We start from the raw sequence: 24,692 nt of genomic DNA on the forward strand, positions 1-24,692 counted from the left end.
AGAATCCCAGGGACGGGGGAACCTGTTGGGCTGCTGTCTATGGGGTCACACAGAGTCAGACACAACTGAAGTGACTTAGCAGCAGCAGCAGCAGCAGCAGAAGACTGACAAGGATATTTAGAGAATAAATTTGGGAAACAGTTTGGTGCAGAATATCCAGGCGAGCTAAGGAGAAATTCAATGCACAAGCATCACTCAATAAAAGAGGATGCAAATGCAGAAGTTAATGAACATAGTTTGTTCATTTATCTGCAATCAGGATTTAGTTTAGGGGGATTTATTTGGTCAAAGGATCTGTTCTAAAGACTTACTAATGAAGATCTTTAAATTTGCAGTCACTTTTACAGTCTTCTTTCCTTGAATAATTGAAAGAAGAAAATAGACTCTCTGGAGTCAGACAGGTCTTGGTCCAAATTCTGGGTTTGCCAAATAGTTGCCATGTGCTCTGGACCTCTCTCACCTTCTGACTCTCAGTTTCCTCATCTACAGAATGGAAATGGTACTGCTACCTCACAGGCAGTGATGAACATCAACTGGATTCAAGTGCCCAGAACAATGCCTGGCACAGTGAGGCTACTCAACCAATAAGACCAACTGTTATTCCACAAATATCAAGTCAGCATAGCACATCATGACTTGAATCCTTACGCTGCCCTTGTCACCTGACAAGGTGACACCAGGATATGGAGGTGTCACCAGTCCGAAACAAACTCGGAATTATCAAATGTCAATCTTCCTGAACTTGCAGAGATCAAGATTTCATGCCTCCTAATGCAGCCTCAGGTCAGAGGCAATGGAGGATAAAACATGAGCATTTCCAGCGTTGTGCACTACCATCAGCAAAGATGAGTCAAGCTGTGGAACTGTCACCTACCGGTAAAGAGGGATACTACAGTTAAGGTCTATTTGCTCTTCTACTCACATAAAAGAAAAAAGGAATATTTCAGGAGTCTTTTTTGTCAAACTCTAGACTCTCTGAGAAAATCTCAAGTGGCACCAGAGAACAGAAATAGTAGATGCAGAGAATACAAAAAGCAGGAAAAGACTAACACTGTAAGGAAGAAATATATGTTGGAGTGGCATAAAATTCTCAAACTGTTGCAGGCATTCCCATCAGCAAGGTTTACGAACTCAGTCTTTTGGATAAGATTGTTTCTTTGATATTTCAATAGAAGCTAATGGGAAAGTGGGTCACTTTAAAGTTCACTTTATTGAAATGCATCTAGTCCAATGATTTGAGGGACACTGACAAAGAAATCCAATAAATAAGGTGGCCAGTCACAGCTGATAGAGAGGAAATCTGTCCACTCAGTTGGCTCTCGTTTTGCAAATGGACCTTGAGGAGAATGTGGCTTTAAAAGCTCAGCAAAGGCTTTTACAATCAGGGAGTAGAAGAAAAACAAGACTGAACTCACCTCTGTCATGCGGGGCTTGCGGGAGCTGGATGGCACAAGCCTTCCTGTCTCAGGATGTGGAGCTGTGGCCATGGTGTATGTCTCTTTGCTCACCTTCTGCTTAGACCTCAGGAGGGACAAAGCAGCTTTAGTGGAAACCCCTGGAAGGTTGGGGTTGTACAAACTTATGCACCAACCAGCGTAAACAGAGGACCTCCTATCTGCATGCTGGATGTGATTTGGCTTAATGTAGTTTAAATAGCACCAACTGACATTAGTGGTTGTGTGGAGGCTGGGGAACTGCAGTACCTTCTTTGAGTCCGTACCTTCTTGCAACTTGGCTGGTCTGGGGGATGTTTCTGACAGAGGTTGTGAGCTGGGAGGTGCCAGTGGAGGGAGGTCAGCTTGTTCCTTGGAATCTTCTTTCTTCACACTTGATGGGAGTAATCCTCTTCGGTGAGGTTTACCAGATGGTTGGGCATATTCCTTCAAAGCCTCTGAGCCTGAGGCTGTCACATGGGGCAATGAGGGCTGAGGAAGGGGAGGAATTTCCTTTGGGTCAGATGGATCTGAGGACAGGCTGGAGAGTGTTTCTAGTTCCCTCCTGCCCTGGCCCTGACTGCCCAAGTAGGACTTCTCCGATCTCTTGCTATCCTCGGTGCTGCTAAGCACCACGCTACATGGTTTTACAAGTTCAAATTTTTCATCCACCTTAGACGCCTCCTCTTCCTTCACCCTTTTTTGCTGCTGGGTTTCCATGGTAAGTTCAAGGCTGCCAGCTGGTGAAAGGACACGTTTGCTTCCTCCCACTGTTGATGAACTCCCCTCCAGGCTCAAGACACTTTCTGATGCCAGGGAAGTGCCTTTTCTTTCAGGTAATGTCACAGGCACTCTCAAGAATGGAGTCGGGAAACCTCTGCTCTGTTCTTCACTTAGTCCAGCCAGTCTGGGCCCGACCTCATACGCATCTGTCCCACACACAGACGTCCCTTTGCATGAGGGCTCTTCGAACTTGGGAAGAGCCACAGTTGCTGAGCTGCCTTGGGATTGGGTAACCAAGATCTGGGAGAGAGTGGTGTACATGGCACTCCCATAGGATGGCATGTTGGTCTGGATGCGGACGGGCACAACTAGAGACACCATGGTGTCTGGACAGGCAGGCAGGGCCAGTGGAGGGGCTGATGTGGGTGCTGAGCAGCTGGATGGGGGAGCCACAGTGGGCAGCTGGATGTCACTGCTGTACTCTGTGCTGGGGGAGAGGCCAGGGGTTCCTGTTGCCAGTGTGGCCAGGCTAGTTTTGATCTGGGGCACGTGACTTTCCACTTCACTGGGGAGCTGAAGGGTGAACTGGGATTGCAGAGGCAGGAAAAACCCAGAAGAAAGTGCTGAGGAGGCAGGGTAAGGCATGGGGAGAAATGAAGGGGGTTGTCGGAATGGGATGTTGGCTGGGTGAGGCATGAGCTGGGGGAGGTGGAGTTGGCCCGGGTGTAGAACAGTAGGTTGGAGAGGAAGTGGGGGAGCTTGAAATAAGGAGGGAGGAAGGGGCGGCATGGAGTAAGGTGTGGAGAGCAGGCTGGACATGGCCTGGGTGGGGAAGAACTCTGAAGACTGTCCTGGCTCATGCTGTAGGAGGTGCTGGAAGGAGAAAAGGGAGACAGGCGGGGGCAGGTAGGGTTTCTCCTGCAACGGGAGCTGAGCGATGGGGTGGGGGAACACCTGCAGTGCTTCTGTGTAGGGCGGAGTGGCCCCCAGCGCTGGTCTGTCTTGCACCTGGCTCTTGCCTCCTGGGTGCCCGCTGTGCGAGGTGGCTGCAGAGGAAACTGGGAGCAATGCGCCTTTGGCCAAAGATTTACTGGATGAGGGTTTTGGTTCCTCACTCTCCTGTCTTCCCTTGGGGGTGGCTTCTGGCTCGGTTTCAGGAGGCCTGGTCAGAGAAGCCTGTCTCACCAAAAAGCATTTTCTTCTCTCTGGTGGGGCTGCTGAGGCCACTGGAGCTGCTGGAGTTGGTGCTGAAGGGCCTGTCAAGGACAAGCTGCCATAGTCAAAGGATTTGCTGCGTGTCTCGGTCATATGGGTGGAGTGGGAGATGTTGGGGCTCTGTTCTGAGGCTGACCTCCGCATCTCACGGGCATGCGGGTGGTGGCTGGGGACGGTCAGCATGTGGGTGCCCAAGGGTTTGGAGCGTGTGTCTGATGAAGGCCCGGCGGCTTCGGCTTTTCCGTGGTCATCTCTCTCGAAGGAGGCAGAGCGGCTGGACCCACTAAGTGAGACACTGCTCTCCTGGCTCGGGCTGCGAGACAGAGGCACGGAGGACTCAAAGCTGGACTCCCCCGATGACTGGGCCATCTCTGCCAGGCGCAGTCTTTTCTTCTTGGGTGGCAGCTTTTCAGCTGGGAGCTGGGCAAGTGTCTGGCTGCGCTGGGGCCACTGGAACTCCTCTGTCTTCTCTGGCTCCTTAGGGGGTGGCTCCGGCTCTGTATCTGGCCGGTCGGGCTCCTCGGTCACCAGGATTTCGGGAACCTGAATATTGGGCTGGCGGACCAACCTGGGCTGCAGGGAGTGGGCCGAGCGTCCGTGCGGGGCAGGCGGGGGTGATGAGAAGGGGGCCGCAGACTTGTCTTCCCCTTCCAAACTGCCGGGCTGCTCCAGAGAGTCAGATTTCTCAAAGGAGCTGGTGTGCTGGATGACAGAAATTTCTTTGGACGTGGTTCTCCTCTCCTTCCCTGATTCTGAACTGGACCCTGGCTTAGGAGTCCTTGGCTGGAAGCCTGCGGATCCCTCCAGGGAGGGCACTGACTTATTCGGCTCTGCTGGTGACTTGCTGGACTCCAAGGGAAGGTTCCGAGCAGCCTCTGAAGGCCCAGGGCTGCCGAACTGACTCTTGGTGGACTCAAAGCTGGGCGGCTCCTCCTCATCCCCAAGGCTCTTCTCTTTCCTCCTTTTCCTCAGTGGAGTGAGTTCCAAGGTGGTCCCCAGTTTGTAATGCATCATCTGGGACCAGGGCTCATGCTCGGCCTGGCTCTTCTCGGCCTCCGGAGATACATGAGCGCCCACGGTGACTGGTTTTGCCAACTGAAGCTCTGAGCAGTAGTACTTTTTATGGGCCTCATAGTTGTCCCTTTTCTTGTACCGAGCACCACATATGTTACATTCATAGATCACCCCTTTCGTTTTCAAACCCTTCTTGGTCTTTTTGGTGAGGTCGCTTTCCCTGGGTTCCGGTTCATCTGCAGGCTTGGAGGCTGCGTCTTTGCTGCTGGGCCCTGCCTCCTCAGAACTGTACTCTCCGCCCAAAGGCAGTTCGATGGCCGGCTGGCGCTTGAGCATCCGGGGGTGGGAGGTAAACAGTTGACTGCTGCGGCTCAGGGCTTCCGAGTCGGCGACGTGGTCGTCGAAGGAGTAGCTGCCTCGGAAGGTGTGGTGGGGGGTACTGAGGGTGCAGGTGGCAGAAGGCATTGAGTGGCTTCTCAGCAGAGGCACAGGGGGGGTGGTGCTGGGCGGGCGCTGGAGGCTCAGCAGTGATTGTTCGGGCTTCGCTTTCTCACTATGGGAGGACAGTGGCTCCCGGTAGAGGCTGGATTTGGGTGACTCCATGCTGCTCCGCCGCGACAGTGAGCTCCTCCTGGGCTTCACGCTGTCTATCTCGCTGGTGTCCACCACGGCCTCATTGATGGTGATGAGTTTGGTGATATGCTCAATCACCTGCGTCCGGGGCACGGACAGAGGTACCAGGCTGGGCTTGTCTTCGGTGGACAGGGGCAGGAGGGGCTGGGTGGAGGTGGCCGTCAGCATGGCAGTCCGCTGCCCGATCCTCCCACACTTGCCGAAGATGATCTCGGCATAGGACCTGGCGTTGGTGTTTGGGGGGCTGACCTGCTGTTCAGCGCTCTCAGAGCGTGAGAAATACCCAGATTCGGTGCTGCCTTTGCTGCCCGGGCTCAGGAACGCCTGCTCGTCGATCACCTTCTTCCTCTCGCTCAAGCGGAGGGCCAGCTTCTGCTTTATCGTGTGGGTGTCTTCAGGTTTATGGCTCAGGGGGTGTTCGGATGAGGGTTCCGCAAAGGGAGCTGGGTCCTCGAGCGACGGGGCCGAGCTGGACTGGGACAAGGAACAGCGTTCGTGGCTGGAACCCTGGCTCCCGGAGCTGTACAAACTGCTGGACAGGAGTGGGTGTTTGGGCCTCGGGGAGAGCTCTGTGGGGTGTGTGGAAGTGGTGCCCGTCTCCTCTTCCGAATCTGTGCTTTCTCCCTCGGTGGGCTCCTCAAATTCTTCCCCAGGGATCCTCTCCATCTCCAGCCCTGGGGGATACATCTCGCCACCCATTCCCGAGGCCAGGCCGGCTTTGATACGGTGAGCATGGGACTTCCTGTGCTTGTAGAGGTTACTCTTGGTCTTGAAGGAGAAGCCACAGGGGCCGCAGGGGTAGGGCCTCTCGCCTGTGTGTGAGCGGATGTGTTTCTGGAGCACACTGGGCTTGGCACAGGGGCGGCTGCAATATTGACATATGTACTTGCCGGGCTTCTGTGGTTTCCTCTCCTTCTTGTGTGCCTCTTCCGTGGGCTTCAAGGAGACCTGGGAGGGACGGGACACAAAGACTTTGGGGATGCCGGGCAGGTCCTCGGGAGGAATGATGGAAGCATGGGAAGAGAGGAGCTGGCTTTGAGGATGGAGCCCAGGGGTCACAAAAGAGCCTGAGGGTCCAGGTCTCATTGGGTCGACCAGCTGCCATGTGGATCCCTCCAGGAGATGCTCGGGTTTGCCGGGCGACATGAATGCTGGTGTCAGAGGGTGCTGCGGAAGCTGGGAGATGTGGACTGAGGCTTCGATGGAGGACCTCTTGGGGGGCTTCTGTGGCTGACCAGTTTTCTCCTGAGAGCCTTCCCTAAGAACCGACGAGGGGCCTGGGAAGGGCTGCGGGGCTAGTAGCTCTTGGAGGGGGCCCTCTTGAGTGGTGGCTGTGCTGCTGCCAGGATACGGGGCGCTAGATGAGACACTGGTCTGAATGGCCTCTCCTTTGGTCAGCCGCTTCCGGGGACTTCCCTCAGCCTTCTTGGTGCCCTTGACACTTTGTTCAGGATCCATGACCTCCACAGGACTTCAGATGCTATTAAGGGAGGGTTGGAGCAGGCCGCATTTATGAATACTCCAAACGTCCCAAGGAGGCGTCTGGCTTGGGTAACATTGGTCAAGAGCTATGGAAGTCAAACCCAAGGTGGTTTGGGGAGTTTTAAAAATTTTTTTCCAAATGTCACTGGTGGCAAGTGGACTCAGGGCAGGTCATCAGGGCCCAGACTATTCACATCAGTGAGGCATGGCCCTCTACTTCACAGATAGAAAATGCACCAGCACTTTCTGCCTGAATGTCTGTCGTGGAAACGTCATGAAGGATGTCAGAGTCGCCATCATATTGTTTCAGTTGGCAGTGGCAAGTGGCCCCCCACAAGTCCCCCGTGTGCTATGCGATCCGTGGACGGCTAGAGACGGCTGTGTGCATGGTCCAGGCATCCCTGGTCCTGGCACGAGAGAAGCCACGCTGGATGCCGTGGGCAGCTCCGTCCCACCTCTTCTGCTCTTTCGTCCCGTGTTGGAGATGAACAGTCGCAGAGGGGAACTCACGCTCTTCTACTTGACCAGAGCACACACACAGAAATATACAAAGAGAAGAGAAGAGAGGGTTACTGTAACTCATCTACAGCTCATGCAGCTCCGGTGAGACCTGGGTGATCCCTAAAGGTTAACGAGGGAGACTCAACCCAAACCCACAGCCCCAGACCCTGTGCACCAAAGCACTTGGCACCTCCTTTGCCCACATTTCCAGAGGCGCCAGTGACTCTGAATGTCCACTGTGGTTCTGAGGACTGTGACTCTGTGGGGCGTCAGGAGCAGAGTAGACTCTGGGAACCATGGGGCCCTTAGGAATGACAGGCTTGGATTCCAGTCTTTGCGCAGAGAGCAACTCTGAATGGGTTTCAGCTCCCTAAGCCTCAGTTGTATCACCTATGAAATGAAATAGTATGTATGAAATAATAGCAATTCCTGGCTCAACTCCATCTCGAGAGTGCATCCAATGTGAAAATGGACATGGATGCCACTGGATGAATGCTGACTGGTCCCGTGGCCAGTGCAAGAGTTGGGGCTGGTTGATTATCTGGAGATGAGCTTTCTATGAGAGGGACTGTTCTCAGGTTAGTATTTCTCTCTCTATCTGGCCCTGGGTTCTGAAGGTATCCAGGCTTATGGCTTTGCAAACCATTGCTAACCCACCTTCCAAGCCTGGGGTTTAATGAAAAAGCTAAAACCACCATCCATGTGGTGGTTCACAGTCTAACACAGGGTGACCATCAGGGTCACTAAGCAATAGCTAGAAGGTCATTCTGGAAGCTCCCTCCACTTTCCAGCCTTTTTTTTTTTTGTTTAGTCAGTGGCCCAGGGATACCCTAGAAGTGGCTCAGAATAGAGGTCCTTGTCAAACTGAGGGACAAAGCTGGTCAGAGTGGAGCCCCACGTATGTCTGCTCTGCCAGGGTCAGCTGAAATTTGGGCAGCCAAGGCCTCCTGGGCTCTGAGGGCCTTGCAGGGCCCTTTTTCCCAAGAACACAGACAGAATTTCAAAGCTGGAAGTCACTGTGAACTCTGTCCTGCCAGCCATCTTACCTTCCAGTGGATGAATCTAAGCACTGCAGGGGGAGGGGGGCCTGTTGAGGTCCTGTGGTCCTAAGAGGTAGGGCCTGCATTTGAATCTAGGCTCCCTACTGCCAGATTTGATTCCCCAGCCACCTTGCAGGTGTCCATACCCAGGGTGAGGGTCTGGGAGACTGACCGGTGCATCTCTATAGCCTTCTTCCCTCTCCTGTAGGCATGCTCTGCCCTTGGCATACTGACCACAGGCACCCTTCATGGCCTCACCTTTATTTTCACTGGGTGTTTGCTGATACAGTCTTGAAAAGTTCCCACTTTCTACTTTCATAGAGTACTCTGAAAGACTCAAATAATTGTTGCTCAAATGGCAGGACCTCAGACATAGTGACATGCCATGGAAGGGCAAGGAGTTCAGTAACTAGCCAAAAGGTATATTCTATAAATTTATTCTTTTTGTTTCCTTTTCATCTCAATTCTATAAAAACTTCAATATCACTATAATAAAATTTTATAAATATTTTTAAAAGAATGACAAGCTATGAATCCAGATTAAAAAAATCTGTAAATAAGAATGACAAATCAGAACAAAGGAAAGCGTAGATAAGGTAGGAGGTCAGGACTGGTAAGATGGAAAGAGCACTGATATAATAATCATGAGGGCTTACAGTGCTTCTACAGTTCAACTATACACTGATATCTGAGATTCTTGGCAGCCAAGGATAAAAGGGAGACATGGTCCCTTGTAGAGTCATTATAAACCCACTCCAGTGTTCTTGCCTGGAGAATCCCAGGGACGGGGGAGCCTGGTGGGCTGCCATCTATGGGGTCGCACAGAGTCGGACATGACTGAAGTGACTTAGCAGCAGCAGCAGCAGCAGAGTCATTATAACCAGCGAAGAAGAAAACATGTAAGTTCCTTGCAGGAGGCAAAGCATTACCTGAAAAGAACTTTTTCATATGGTACTTCAGACAGGGGCAGCGAATGATGCATGAGATCACCTATGTCTTCAAATAATATCCCTCCAGCAAATGCTATGACCAACCTAGGCAGCATATTAAAAAGCAGAGACATCACTTTGCTGACAAAGGTCCATATAGTCAAAGCTATGGTTTTTCCAGTAGTCATGTATGGATGTGAGAGTTGGACTATAAAGAAAGCCATGTGCCAAAGAATTGATGCTTTTTTTCCTCCAACTGTGGTGTTGGAGAAGACTCTTTAGAGTCCCTTGGACTGCAGGGATATCAGGCCAGTCAATTCTAAAGGAAATCAGTCCTGAATATTTATTGGAAAGACTGATGCTGAAGCTTAAACTCCAATACTTTGGCCACCTGATGTGAAGAACTGACTCATTGGAAAAGACCTTGATGTTGGGAAAGATTGAAGGGAGGAAGAGAAGGGCACAGCAGAGGATGAGATGGCTGGATGGATCACTGACATGATGGACATGAATTTGAGCAAGCTCCGGGAGTTAGTGATGGATAGGGAAGCCCGGCATGCTGTAGTCCATGGGGTTGCAAAGAGTCAGACACGACTGAGCAACTGAACTGAACTGAACTGAACTGAGCAAATGCAGTGATTGAGTTTCTTCAGTGGAAGGTCACAACTCAGCAAAGGCTATTCTTTGAGCAGTCAAAGGCCTCCTCTGACCTAGGCAGAGAGCATCCTCCCAAAGCAGGATGAACGTGGGAAAGGCAGGGGAATTTCATTTCATCATATTACTGTCAATAGGGTGGCCATGTAAGATGTCACCCAAACTAGGGCACTTTGGAGAGTAAAAGGGGTACAATTAACCATTCTGGAGGAGCAATGGGAATAAACCAGGTCATCTCAGGCAAACCAGAACGAATGGTTACCCTTACGATCAATATTTACCTTGTGATCCAAACCAGGCACAAGCGCCATCTCTGGGAGTCTGGCATAAACTTTGACCTCTGCTATGAGGACTGAACTGACACCATGGTCTCCTATGGATCCTTAAAGACTGGGAATCTAGTCTCATTCCCTCACTTGACAAACGAGGAGACTGAGGCCTAGAGAAATAAGGTGATTTTCCCTAAAGACTGCAGAGTGATGGTGGCCAAGGAAGACCACCCTGTGCCACCACCTGCTTGCTGGCCAGAGTTCATCCCCACCTCCGTGAATAACTGGGCACCATAGCCTATGGCTCTGTGGCACATTGGGCACCATAGTCTATGGCTCCCAGTTCTGTGAAGGCACCGGCTTGGCCCCACAGGAGGTGGCTGTATCCCTGGCGAGGAGTGACCACAGTGTCCGGAGGCTTAACAGTCAAAGGGCCCTTTCAACTTATGTCCTAACCTCGCTGTGGCTCTTGGATGGGAGAAATGGGGAGAAGACTGAGGTTGGGGAGTCCATCCTGGTGGCATTACCCCAGGCCTTGTTTATCCAAGCTAATGTGGGCCAAAGCTCTGAGTCATGGAAGTCAGATGAGACAGAACTGTGCTCTGGGCTGGTCTGTGACTCCTGGGCTTGGCTGTACCTGTGTGAGGGGAGGAGGCCCCTGGGTGCTGTGGATGGATAATAAAGCATTGACTATACCAACTATGTCTATTGACCCTTTCATGCAAGGATCTCAATGTACCCCCCAAATACTAGCTAGTGGTGAGATTCACTTCTTCTGATGGATGGATGGGCCCCTCTGCATGACTGAATGGGGAGTGATCAGTCTGAGTGACAGTCAGTTGGCCAAGGAGGACCCTACACTGTCGAGTCCTGTGTTTCTCCCTTCACTAAGCCACAGGGGTGGGTGGAGAAGTGCCCAGAGGCTGGGGCTTGGAGCATTTCCCAGGCCAGGCAGGAGGGTGGGGTGCATGAGGGAGACAGTCAGGTGGCTGTTGTGTCATTAGGTGACTCACTGGGCCAGCACCACCTGCCTGGGGTCAGCACCTGCCTGGCTGCACCTGTGAGCAGGGCCTGGCACTCTTCTGGAGAGGGCCCTCATGCTGGCAGCCTCTGGGAAAGGAGCAGGCAGGACACATCAGCACCATCGGCCGCCTAGATCATGGAGTCAGGGAGGCCTGAGAGCCGAAAGGCCCACCCCTTCATTCTGCACAGAGGGCACCTGAGCTGCGGGAGACAATGACCGGCCCAGGAAACACAAGTCCTCGGACTCCTGGGCCAGTGCTCTCTGCTGCCCTGTTCCATACCTCATGACATGTCAGAGGTCCTTGATACAGGAGGCAGTGGGAGGGGGCAGCTGGGACTGGCTGCAGAACAGGGGAAAACCTACAAGAACTAAGAAGGCTTCAGCCTTGGAATGGGTTACAATTCACACTGGCATCAACATTTTTTTACTTAACTCTTTAACCCCTTTAGAAGGACCATTTCCAATCTCTGGGACCAAGTGATGCTAAGAAAATGGCTCTTTTCTACATTCTGTGCTTCTGAAGGTGTGTGTAAAATTTTAATACTAGCTAGAAGTAACAAAAGGAAAAGTTGCCTCTGCAGAGAACTGGTGAACATACCTGTAAAAATCACCAGTGACATGAGGTCAGAGGTAGGGGGCTTTCCTTACAGGACCCAGAAGCTGGGCCAACAGGAGTCTGAGCCTCAGGCCAGGGGAAAGATGGATGTTCTCTGCTGATGGTGGCAGAACGGACCTGGAGTCCACCTTGCCTGCTCCTAAGGTCACAGCCCTCAGAGCTCTGGCTTAGAAACCAGCTTAGAACCATGAGAAGAACCTGAGTTTTAAGAGCCAGCTGGCTAACATATCAGACTACTTGGCTCTCACTTCTGGAGGCTTCCATAGGTCTAGCTAGTAGGATATCCCAACACGGAAGACAGTAGGGTGCTGGGGCTGGAGCCACGAAAGCCTCAGGGGAGGGAGATGAGGGGCAGGCAACAGGGCTGAGGCCTGAAGTTCTGCAACCAACTGGACACCTCTTCCAGGACACAACATCCAAGGTGTGGGGACAACAAGGCCGTTGCCCAGAGTGGACCCCCACAGAGGGAAGATAGGAGGTGGGCTCTAGCAGGTGGTCAGCTTCACTAGTCCTGGTAGAAGGCCAGCCTGAGTCTGCATGAGCTGTAGACTAGGGAGCTTGAATCACCAGCCAAGATAGATGAGACTCCAGCAAGACAGGGACAGAGGCCTGGTATTCAGAGGGCTATTAGGTCCCAGACCTGGGGCATAAAGTTCTTATAATTTAGTTACATATACCCATGGATGCATGCACCCCAATATCCCAAAATCAGGTAAAAATTTTACTGACCGTAAGTAATAAAACACACTGACGTTGAAAACACCAGGAAAGCAAACCTTTTGCTTATTTTCAGAAGCTGAAAGCAAGCACAGAAGGCCACAGCCTAGACAGGAGGCAAGTAGTGTTTTCATTTAAGAACCCAACACCAAACCAGTGGCCCTTCTGAGAATCTGTGTGTACGACACTGTCTGTGTGCGTACGAGATGGGGCAGAATTCTTACGCAGCAAACAAAAGTGAAAGTGGCTGGGGGCTCGGATGGTGGCAAGAGAGGGTAAGTGTGAAGATGTGGGTCTGGAAACTAACAGGAGAGGTTGTCAGACAGCCAGTGAAGGAAGTCTGGACAGAGAGTGGCCAAAGCCAATGGTGGGGTTCTGGCTGGTAACGGGGAACAGGGCAGAGCCTGAAATGTCTCCCACTAGCCACTCCCTTTTTTGTTTTAGCAACTGAAGCCCCTGAGCATCAGCTGAGTCTCTTGTCACCCACCTAGGCTGCATCTACCAACATCCTTTGCAGCTAGTGCTGGTCAACAGCTGTAGCTTGCAGGTCACGGCCAGAAAGAACAGTGTGTGCCCTCCACGTCCTCATTTGCTCAGGAAGGAACCTGGAGGCAGTAGCGGAGGTGAACCCGACTATATTTCACAAGGCTACAGCTTCCATAGTGATTCCTCTAATGGATCTGAGCAAAGGCAGTTGAAAACCTTCTGGAAAGGATTCGCCATTCTAGATGCCATAAAGAACATGTGTGGTTCATAGGAAGGGGTCAAAATATCAATAGGAGTTTTGAAGAAGTTAATTCCAATCCTCGTGGATGGCTTAGACTTCATGGAGAAAGTAACTGCAGATGTGGTAGAAATAGCAAGAGAACTAGAATTAAAAGTGGAGTCTGAAGATGTGACTGAATTGCTGCAATCTCATGATAAAATTTAACAGATGAGGAGTTGCTTCCTAGGGATGAACAAAGAAAGTAGTTTCTTGAGATGGAATCTACTTTCGGTGAAGATTTTGTGAGGACTGCTGAAACAACAATAAAAAATTTAGAATATTACATAAACTTAGCTGATAAAGCAGCAGCAGGGTTTGAGGGGACTGACTCCAATTTTGAAATAAGCTCTATTGAGGGTAAATTCCTTTCAAAGAGTACTGCAGTACTGCATGTTACAGAGAAATCGTTCGTGAAAGGAAGCAGTAAATTAATGCGGCAAACTGCATTGCCGTCTTACTTTGATAAACTGCCACAGCCACCCTATCCTTCAGCAACCACTACCCTGATCAGTTGGCAGCCACCAATATCAAGGCAAGACCCTCCACCACCAAAAGCTTATGAATCACTCACTGAAGGCTCAGAAGAGGGTTGGCATTTTTTAGCAATACAGTATATTTTAATCAAGTTATATACATGGATTTGTTTTTGACATAATGCTATTACATACTTAGTAGATTACACTATGTGGTGGTTTAGTCACTAAGTCGTGTCTGACTCTTGTGATCCCACGGACTATAGCCTGCCAGGCTCCTCTGTCCATGGGATTCTCCAGGCAAGAATGCTGGAGTGAGTTACCATTTCCTTCCCCAGGGGATCTTCCCAATCCAGGAATCGAACCCGGGTCTCCTGCACCGCAGGCAGATTCTTTACCGACCGAGCTACAAGGGAAGCTACAGATTACACTGTAGTGTGAACATAACTTTTATAGGCACTAAGACTCACTTTATTGTGGTGACCTGGAAGCAAACCCACATCTTCAGGGTATTCCTCTAACTGGCGCACGGCTGATGCTCAAGAAATAAGAACAGATGTTGAATCTAGAGGTCAAAGCAGGGTCTCCAAAGAAGTCAATATGATGCTGAGCCACTCAGCTAGTAGTACAGCCTTTCTAATTTCCCCAGACAAAAAATACATCGGTTCCCGAGCTGGGCAGGGCAGTGGGGTCAAAAGCACAGGCAGGAGATGCTGCCACTGATGGTGGCAGATTTGAATTAAGGCAAATTGGAAGTGGTCAAACAGGAGATGGCAAGAGTGAACATCGACATTCTAGGAATCAGCGAACTGAAATGGACTGGAGTGGGTGAATTTAACTCAGATGACCATTATATCTACTACTGTGGGCAGGAATCCCTTAGAAGAAATGGAGTAGCCATCATGGTCAACAAAAGAGTCCAAAATGCAGTACTTGGATGCAGTCTCAAAAATGATAGAATGATCTCTGTTCGTTTCCAAGGCAAACCATTCAATATCACAGTAATCCAAGTCTATGCCCCGACCAGTAACACTGAAGAAGTTTAACACTGAATGGTTCTATGAAGACCTACAAAACTTTTTAGAACTAATACCCCAAAAAGATGTCCTTTTCATTATAGGGGACTGGAATGCAAAAGTAGGAAGTCAAGAAACACTTGGAGTAACAGGCAAATTTGGCCTTGGAATATGGAATGAAGCAGGGCAAAGACTAATAGAGTTTTGCCAAGAAAATGCACTGGTCATAGCAAACACCCTCTTCCAACAACACAAGACTCTACACTACACATGGACATCACCAGATGGTCAACACCAAAATCAGATTGATTATATTCTTTGCAGCCAAAGATGGAGAAGCTCTATACAGTCAACAAAAACAAGACCAGGAGCTGACTGTGGCTCAGATCATGAACTCCTTATTGCCAAATTCAGACTGAAATTGAAGAAAGTAGGGAAAACCACTAGACCATTCAGGTATGACCTAAATCAAATCTGTTATGATTATACAGTGGAAGTGAGAAATAGATTTAAGGGACTAGATCTGATAGACAGAGTGCCTGATGAACTACGGATGGAGGTTAGTGACATTGTACAGGAGACAGGGATCAAGACCATCCCCATGGAAAAGAAATGCAAAAAAGCAAAATGGCTGTCTGGGGAGGCCTTACAAATAGCTGTGAAAAGAAGAGAAGCGAAAAGCAAAGGAGAAAAGAAAAGATATAAGCATCTGAATGCAGAGTTCCAAAGAATAGCAAGGAGAGATAAGAAAGCCTTCCTCAGCGACCAGTGCAAAGAAATAGAGGAAAACAACAGAATGGGAAAGACTAGAGATCTCTTCAAGAAAATTAGAGACACCAACGGAATATTTCATGCAAAGACGGGCTCGATAAAGGACAGAAATGGTATGGACCTAACAGAAGCAGTAGATATTAAGAAGAGGTGGCAGGAATACACAGAAGAACTGTACAAAAAAGATCTTCATGACCAAGATAATCACGATGGTGTGATCACTGACCTAGAGCCAGAAATCCTGGAATGTAAAGTCAAGTGGGACTTAGAAAGCATCACTACGAACAAAGCTAGTGGAGGTGATGGAATTCCAGTTGAGCTATTTCAAATCCTGAAAGATGATGCTGTGAAAGTGCTGCACTCAACATGACAGCAAATTTGGAAAACTCAGCAGTGGCCACAGGACTGCAAAAGGTCAGTTTCATTCCAATCCCAAAGAAAGGCAATGCCAAAGAATGCTCAAACTACTGCACAATTGCACTCATCTGACACGCTAGTAAAGTCATGCTCAAAATTCTCCAAGCCAGGCTTCAGCAATATGTGAACCGTGAACTTCCAGATGTTTAAGCTGGTTTTAGAAAAGGCCAAGGAACCAGAGATCAAATTGCCAACATCCGCTGGATCATGGAAAAAGCAAGAGAGTTCCAGAAAAACATCTATTTCTGCTTTATTGACTATGCCAAAGCCTTTGACTGTGTGGATCACAATAAACTGTGGAAAATTCTGAAAGAGATGGGAATACCAGAGCACCTGACCTGCATCTTGAGAAACCTATCTGCAGGTCAGGAAGCAACAGTTAGAATTGGACATGGAACAACAGACTGGTTCCAAATAGGAAAAGGAGTACGTCAAGGCTGTATATTGTCACCCTGCTTATTTAACTTATATGCAGAGTACATCATGAGAAATGCTGGACTGGAAGAAGCACAAGCTGGAATCAAGATTGCTGGGAGAAATATCAATAACCTCAGATATGCAGATGACACCACCCTTATGGCAGAAAGTGAAGAGGACCTAAAAAGCCTCTTGATGAAAGTGAAAGAGGAGAGTGAAAAAGTTGGCTTAAAACTCAACATTCAGAAAACGAAGATCATGGCACCTGGTCCCATCACTTCATCGGAAATAGATGGGGAAACAGTGGAAACAGTGTCAGACTTTATTTTTTGGGGCTCCAAAATCACTGCAGATCGTGATTGCAGCCATGAAATTAAAAGACGCTTACTCCTTGGAAGAAAAGTTATGACCAACCTAGATAGTATATTCAAAAGCAGAGACATTACTTTGCCAACAAAGGTCCGTCTAGTCAAGGCTATGGTTTTTCCAGTGGTCATGTATAGATGTGAGAGTTGGACTATGAAGAAGGCTGAGCGCTGAAGAATTGATGCTTTTGAACTGTGGTGTTGGAGAAGACTCTTGAGAGTCCCTTGGACTGCAAGGAGATCCAACCAGTCCATTCTGAAGATCAGCCCTGGGATTTCTTGGGAAGGAATGATGCTCAAGCTGAAACTCCAGTACTCCTCATGTGAAGAGTTGACTCATTGGAAAAGACTCTGATGCTGGGAGGGATTGGGAGCAGGAGGAGAAGGAGACCACAGAGGATGAGATGGCTGGATGTCATCACTGACTCGATGGACGTGAGTCTGAGTGAACTCCGGGAGTTGGTGATGGACAGGGAGGCCTGGCGTGCTGCGATTCATGGGGTCGCAAAGAGTCGGACAGGACTGAGCGACTGAACTGAACTGAACTGAACTGAACTGATGGTCTGGGACACTTATCAGATTGAACCTTTCATACCACCCTAGGGCTTAAGCTAGAACTGAAGACACTCATGGATTAAGTCATTATAGTCTTGACACGCAGATTGGCTGGCCCATCCCCCTGCCTCCACGCTGCACTAGATGGTTCTCCTGCTGAGGCTGGAGATTCTGGAGCCTCCAGTGTACCTCGTGGTCACTAGTTTCCTGTGAAATGATGACAAGTCAGTGAGACCCAGGGCAGGGCAGCTCTCAAGGGGCCTGAACCTGGGCTTCCATTACGGTCAAAAGGATGAATTGCATGAGTACATCCTGTCTTCAGACTCACAGCACTTTGTACCCATCATCTTCATTTGCTGTTGGGAAGAAACTGAGGCCCAGAGGAAAGATGCAATCTGTTCATGGAGAGCCAGCAAGGAGGTATTCAGGCCAAAAGGGAGAAAATTCCTGAGCCCTCCAATTTTCTGTTTGGGGCCATGTACCCTGAATGGCAGGGATGTCTTGACGCTGATTAAGCTTCCCTGGGAGCTCCCCAGGGGCAGACAGATCTGGGCTGCAGGGAGGATGGCAATTAGGGCACCTGAAGAGAACCAGGGGGCAGGATAGCAGGACTCCTCACCACGGCTGGCTTGCTTCCCGAGATACTCCCCACCTTTCTCAGGATCTGTGAGTTCCCTCCAGCAAGGGCAGAGCAAGAGGCCTGGAGTCAAGATCCTGTCATGGGACCCCGTTACTTGTAGAGGAAACCCCTGACACAACTCTGCTGTGTGACCCTCAGCATTTTCGTGCTTTGTCCACCTGCGAGAGGTTGCCTACACTCCTTGGCACCTGGCCCCTTCCATCTTCAAAGTCAGCAGTGGTGGCCCCATCTTTTCACACTGAATAACACTGACTGCCCTACCTCCCTCTCACCCATAAGGGCTCTTGTGATGATGTTGGGCCCTGCCTAGATAATCTATAGGGCTTCCCTGATAGCTCAGTTGGTAAAGAATCTGCCTGCAATGCAGGAGACCCAGTTCGATTCCTGGGTCAGGAAGATCCACTGGAGAAGGGATAGGCTACCCACTCCAGTATTCTTGGGCTTTCTTTGTGGCTCAGCTGGTAAAGAATCCACCTGCAATGTGGGAGACCTGGGTTCGATCCCTAGGTTGGGAAGATCTCTTGGAGAAGGGAAAGGCTACCCACTCCAGGATTCTGGCCTGGAGATTAGATAATCTATAAAAATCTCACCACTTTCACATCTTTGATTTAATCACATCTACAACATGCCTTTTTTTCATGAAAGGCAACATGTTCATAGGTTCCAGAGGTTAGGATCTGGACATCTTTGGGAATCATTATTCTGCTTATCACAGTGCTATCTCAGTATTTTTTAAATCTGTATTTCTTGTTCTCTAGTGAGGCTTAGAACTTTGCATAAGCTTATTAAGCAATTATTTCACTCAGTGAATTATTTTTCATATCCTTTGCTTATGTTCCTAATGGATTATATATTTATTTCTTTATACAAACTCTTCCAATACTGGGGTATTAATCTCTTCAATATGAGGTGCAAATACTTCTATCATTAGTCTTTAACTTTGCTGAACCGGAAAATTTTGTTTCTATGTGGTCAAATGCATCATCAATCCTTCCTTTTATGACTTTTAGGTTTTGTGTCCAAGATTATTTTTTTAGAATGTCGCCCCCTTTTCTTCTAGTCCCTTTATGATTTTTTTTCTTTCCTCTCTCTCTGTCCCTCCACCCCTTTGTTCCTCTTTTCCTCCTGCCATCCTTCCCTCCCTCCCTTCCTTTCCATTTCTATCGTGGCTCCATCTGGCATTTATTTTTGTGTAAGGAGTGAGGTAGAGATAAAGCTTAGTATTTTTTTTTTTTTTAATATAGCTAACCAGTTGTCCTAACAGTATTATTGGATAGTCCACCCTCACTCTGCTGAAATATCCTGGGGCATCTAAAAGCCCAGGTTCTAGCCCCATTCAGATCCATTGAAGCAGTATCTATGGGAAAAGGGCCCCAGAATCTATATTTTTACAAAACTCCCTATGTAAAAATCTGACATAAGCTTCTCTACTGTCCACTATTTGGGGAAACTGATGGAACTCCTCTAATTACCTCCTCTAACTAATCACCTTGCGTCTAGGTCCTCAGTGTTCCTCCACTCCACCCCACCATTTATTGCAGAATGCAAAATCTCTTTGGTTGCCAACCTCACCAGGCCTCTCCCTCTGCCAAGAACTCTCAATAGCTCCCAACCACATGGAGATGCAGCCAATGGCGTTTCAGCCTCATCACAATCAGGCCCCTCCCAGCCTCCTCTCTCCACCCTACACTTTGACTTTGCATCAGCTCAAACCCACATGCTCTGGACCTCTCTGCTTAATCACATTGCTGTTCCCCAGAGAACAGGCAGAGAAAGGAGCCCAGAAGGCTAATTCCACAGAGGAGTCAGGGAATGCTTCCTGAAAGAATCTGTGCTTGAACTGGGCCTTGAAAGATGGGGACAGTGTTGATGGTTAGACTTGAAAGAAAAGGATTCTAGTCTAAGAGGGAGGTACAACACATGCAGAGTTCAGGAGGCTGGAATGTGGTCACAGGGAATGCTGTATTTGCAGTCTCTCTTCCCTCCCAGGCTTGGGGCTCCACGTGTGCAGGCAGGGGCCGCACACCATGGTAGAAGTGGGGCTCAGGGCAGGGGCAGAATTTTCACAAGTTCCCTCCTAGGCCCTAGAATGACAAGAAAAAGCCTCAAACTATGGACACTTGGTTCTGCCAAACAGATCTTCCAGCTGAGCGGGGGTGAGTGCTGACCCTCAGAAAGCAGGGAGAAGGCACAGTCTGGTCCTATGGGGTGGCCAGGAGCAGGTTGCTGGGCTAGATCAGGTTTCCAGGATGACCAGTCCCTCACAATAACTCTCTGGCCTGGATTCACTCATGGGAAAACAGGCACTGCCTCAAGTCTGATGGATTGCCTATGCTAGGAAGAGAAAGTTTTCCACTAATCCAACAGGTCAAATCGTGCTACTTCCCTGAGAAGCCTGAGACATCTGCCTTGGATCAGACCTGTGTCTAAACCAGTTCATCAGCACCTTCCTGGGAAATTTGTCTCTCTCTGGACTGGGCAAAGGCTGGGCCTTATTTACCTTTGTATTTCAGTGCTGGGCACTGGACTCAGCCTTAATAAAATATTTAAAATACTTTAAAAATACTTCAGTGAGTATCTGCTGATGCCTAAGCTATACTAAACATGAACATATTGATTCTCATACAGGTCCCCTTTTGCAGAGGAGAGGCCCGAGGCTCATAGAGATGAAGCTATTTGCTTCAGATGATACAAGAAAGGGCAGAGGTAAGATCTGAATCTTGAGTTTAGACCACGGCCTAGAAAACCCCCAGGAGTGCTGACCTTGGTCAGAAGGGCCCAGGTGGGTTCTGCCTTCCTTCCCAGCACCCCAGTTCCTCCAGGAAGTCTTCCCAGTTAACCACAGCCATCTCCACTTGCGCCAAAGTCTCCTCCCTATGTGCAATCACTCTGCATGACCCTGTTCACCTCAGGGCTGCGTTTCTTGATACATGCTTTTATCAGCTATGAGTGGTAGATTATTCACTGTCTGGGCAGCTCCTAAATCATTTCCCTTGGATGATTGTCTGTTGTTCCTACTTTCCCTTCTCCTCCTCCCTCCCAACTCCAAGACCCAGACAAGGTTTGGAATTTATGCACTCTGGTTGAGAAGCAAATTCTATTTATAGCAAAGAGAAACCTAGGTAACTCCAGGTGAGTTATATCTGGCTAATATTTGTCTTCCTGTTAGAAAGCCCAGGGATTGAGGGGGAATTAACATTATGGGGGAAGCACTGGTCTCGAGAAACATCCCCAGGAGGGGAGAAACAGGTTTTACAGTCAAGACCAAGCAACAGTGCAGTCAGAACTCCACTCTCTCCAACGTGAGGAAGCCCAGACTCAGCACTGTTTATTTGTGGCTGTGATAAGTAACGCAAAGATGGTCCTAACAAATGCCTTTTATCTAAACCAAACAACTGAACTTTTAATATGTGTCAGGGCCATTCTTAGTGTTTTACACAATAACTCTTATCAGGCAGGGATCATGATCATCTGCATTTTACAGATAAGGAAACTGAGGCACAGAATCACAAAGTTGGTAATGGCAGAACTGGAACCTAAGCCTGGGCCATCAGTGACCTCTGCCATGGAGAACTTCAAGGCAGCTGGGGCCATGCCAGCCTTGTGGACAGGACTTAAGATTGAATCGCTCCTAACACTTCAGGTCACCAGACACTGTTCCTAGTGAGTCCCTCCCATCCTGTGGACTAGCCTTAAGAAGAGCTTTTTTCTCCCCTTTCACTTAAAAGAAGTATCTACTGTGTTTAACTCTTGTTCCCACTGAGACTAAAAATGAACTAAGGTCAGGAACTGTAGCCTGAACTCAGCAAGGGCCCAGTGAAATCTACATGATTGTAATTAATTAATCTATGAAGATATCTACTGTTAAAAGTTTAGTTATCTATCCACCCACCTATCTTGTTATTTATTTATAACCTCCTTGTTCTGGTAAGGATTAAAAGAGCCTCCTGGACACCTGTGAGAACTTCCTGAGCTTCTGAACTTAACTCAACCTGCTTATCTTAAATGGTCCAGGAAGTACTTATGGGTGAAAGAGCCTGAAATGAAAGCTGAGCACAGTCAGGCAGACTTGTCTTCCAGCCACTCACATCCTGCCAGTTGCTCATGGATGCTGCCTAAGAAACACCTGTGCTCCTTGTTTGTCCCAGTGGCCTCTCTCTCGTCAGTATCCAGCAGGTCTAGCTGTCTCTATACAAATGTCCATGGTACAAAAGGAACACCTGCCTACAAGCTTCCTAGGGAGTTAACTAGGTCCTTTGGTTCACTCTAAAGGGTAATATATAGAACACACTACAGCCCACAATACACATTATAGGATCAATTCTATAAGGACAAATGACCAGAGACACTGAGTGACACACGTAGTGTATTCCAAAGTGGACGATGACAACATAGGGACTACCTATGGCCTCCACCATTCCTGCCCACGTGGCAAGATGGCCATAACTGTACTAGTAATGATGAAGCAGCTATAATGATTGCTTTGAAACTCATTTATTCATTACTCAAGTATTACATGGACCTTCTCAATGCCAGGCCAGTAATATGAAAACAGACATAAATTATAGACCTTACTATCCATATAAAGCTACAGTCATCAAGATAGTGTGGTCTCAACACAAGAGAGAGAACAACAACAACACAATCAATGGAAACAACAGAGTAAGAAAACAGACTCCATACACACAGTTACCTGATTTATAACTAACGTATGACTGCATTTGCTGAGGGAAATGTTAGTCTTTTCAATAAATGGTGCTGATGCAATTGGATCTATATCAAAAAGAATAAACCTTGGCTATACCACATACAAAAGTTAATGTGAAAAAGATCATTGGCCTGAATACAAAAGATTAAAAAATGAAGCTTGTAGAAGAAAACACAAAAACATATCTTCCTGAACTTGAGGCCAGCAAAGATTTCTTACACAGTTCAAAAAAAGCAAACTCACATAATCATAAAAGAAAGTATTGGTAAACTGGGCTGTATTAAAATGAAAAATGTCTACTCATCAGAAGATAAGAATAACAGAGTAAAAAGACAACCTAGAGACTGGGAGAAGATATTTGCAATACATATTCAACAAAGGACTCATCCAGAATTTAAAAAAATCCTAAAAATTAATTTTAAGAAGGCACACAACCCAATTAAAAATGGCCAAAGTTAACCCCAAATGTAAGAGCTAAATGATACAACTATTAGAAGAAAACACAGGGGGAAATCTTCATGACATTGGATTTACCGACAATTTCTTGGCTATGAGACTAAAGCACAGGCAACCAATGTGAAAATAAACTGTATTTCATCAAAATTTAAAACTTCCATGTACTAAAGGACATAATCCAGAGTGATAAGGCAGTCTACAGAATGGAAGAATATATTTGCAAATCATATATGTGATAAGGGGTTATATCCAGAATATATAAAGAACTCCTACAACTCAAGGAAAAAAAAAACAAAACTACCAAATTAAAACATGAGCAAAAAACTTGAGTTCCTCCAAAGAAGATAAACTAATGGTCAAGAAGCACATGAAAAGATACTTAGCATCACTTATCATTAGGGAAATGCAAATCAAAATTATGAGATACCACCTTACACACATTAGAAGGGTTACTATAAATTTTAATAGAAACCCAGAAAATAATAAGTATTGGCAAGGATATAGAGAAACTGGAATCCTTATGCATTGTTGATGGGAATCCAAAATGGTGCGGCCTCTACAGAAAGCAATCTGGTGGTCCCTCGAAATTTTTTTCCTAAATACAATTACCATATTACCCAGCAATTCCACTTCCAGATACATACTACAAAATAGATTTGCAGAAGGATACTTGTACACCTTTGGGCTATTCATAGTAGCCCAAAGGTAGAAATAATCCAAGTGTCCACTGATGAATGAATGGATAAGCAAAATGTGGTATATACATGCATAGACTATTATCCAGTCTTCAAAGGGAAGGAAAATTTGACCCATGCTACAATATGAATGAATCCAGAGGACATTATACTAAGTGAAATAAACCAGTTACAAAAAGACATATAGTAAACAATTCCACTTATATGAATTACCTAGAAGAGTCAAATTTGTAGAGACAGAAAGAATGGTGGTTATCAGTGGTTGGCAGAGAAAGGGCAAGCAGATTTGTTGTTTAATGAGTACAGAGTTTCAGTTTTGCAAGATGAAAAGAGTTCTCAAGATTCACTGATATTGCACAACCATGCAAAAATACTTAATATTACTGAACTTAGAAAGGGTTGAGTGAAAGTCGCTCAGTCATGTCCAACTCTTTGCGACCCCATGGACTATACAGTCCATGGAATTCTCTAGGCCAGAGTACTGAAGTGGATAGCTGTACCCTTCTCCAGGGGATCTTCCCAACCCAGGGATCGAACCCAGGTCTCCCACATTGCAGGCAGATTCTTTACCAGCTGAGCCACAAGGGAAGCTAAAAAGGGTTAAGATGGCAAATTTTATGTTACAAGTATTTTACCAGAATTTTTTTAAATGGCAAAAGATTTCAACAGGCACTTTTTTAAAAAAGAGTTTTTATGTGGGCCACATTAAAAAAAAAAGTCTTCATTGAGTATTTTACAATATTGCTTCTGTTTTATGTTTTGGCCATAAGGCATGTTGGACCTTAGCTCCCTGACCAGGGATCTAACGCTCACTCCCTGCACTGCAAGGCAAAGTCTTAACCACTGGACCACCAGGCAAGCTGCTCAACACGTAATTTACAAAGAGGTTATCTAAATGGTCAACGAGCATATGAAAAGGTGATTAACACCATTACTCATTAGGGAAATATATATCAAATCCACCACACATTTACCAGAATGACTAACAGGAAACAAAATGACACGAAATGTTGGGAAGAATGTGGGGCAAATGGACCTCTTCCAGTACATTGTTGGTGGGAAGGTAAGTAGATGCAGCCATCTGGACAATTGAATGGCAAAATCTTCAATGGCAAACATACACCTACCCCATGACCTAAAAATTCCACTCCTAAGAATATTTC

General features: G+C 47.6%; 1 protein-coding gene across 6 annotated transcripts in view; it reads right to left on the reverse strand.

The window, feature by feature from the left end:
• Positions 1 to 24,692, reverse strand: part of HIVEP3 (HIVEP zinc finger 3) — a 565,857-nt gene that overhangs the window by 52,735 nt on the left and 488,430 nt on the right. For all 6 annotated transcript variants that reach the window (XM_070368260.1, XM_070368261.1, XM_070368256.1 and 3 more), the window contains one exon: positions 1,416 to 7,016. In XM_070368260.1, coding sequence (XP_070224361.1) covers positions 1,416 to 6,476 — 5,061 coding nt within the window. In that variant the 5' untranslated portion in view covers positions 6,477 to 7,016. The remainder of the gene's footprint in view (positions 1 to 1,415; positions 7,017 to 24,692) is intronic.

The sequence above is a fragment of the Bos mutus genome, chromosome 3 (assembly GCF_027580195.1).
Source record: "Bos mutus isolate GX-2022 chromosome 3, NWIPB_WYAK_1.1, whole genome shotgun sequence".
Classification (NCBI taxonomy): Eukaryota; Metazoa; Chordata; class Mammalia; order Artiodactyla; family Bovidae; genus Bos; species Bos mutus.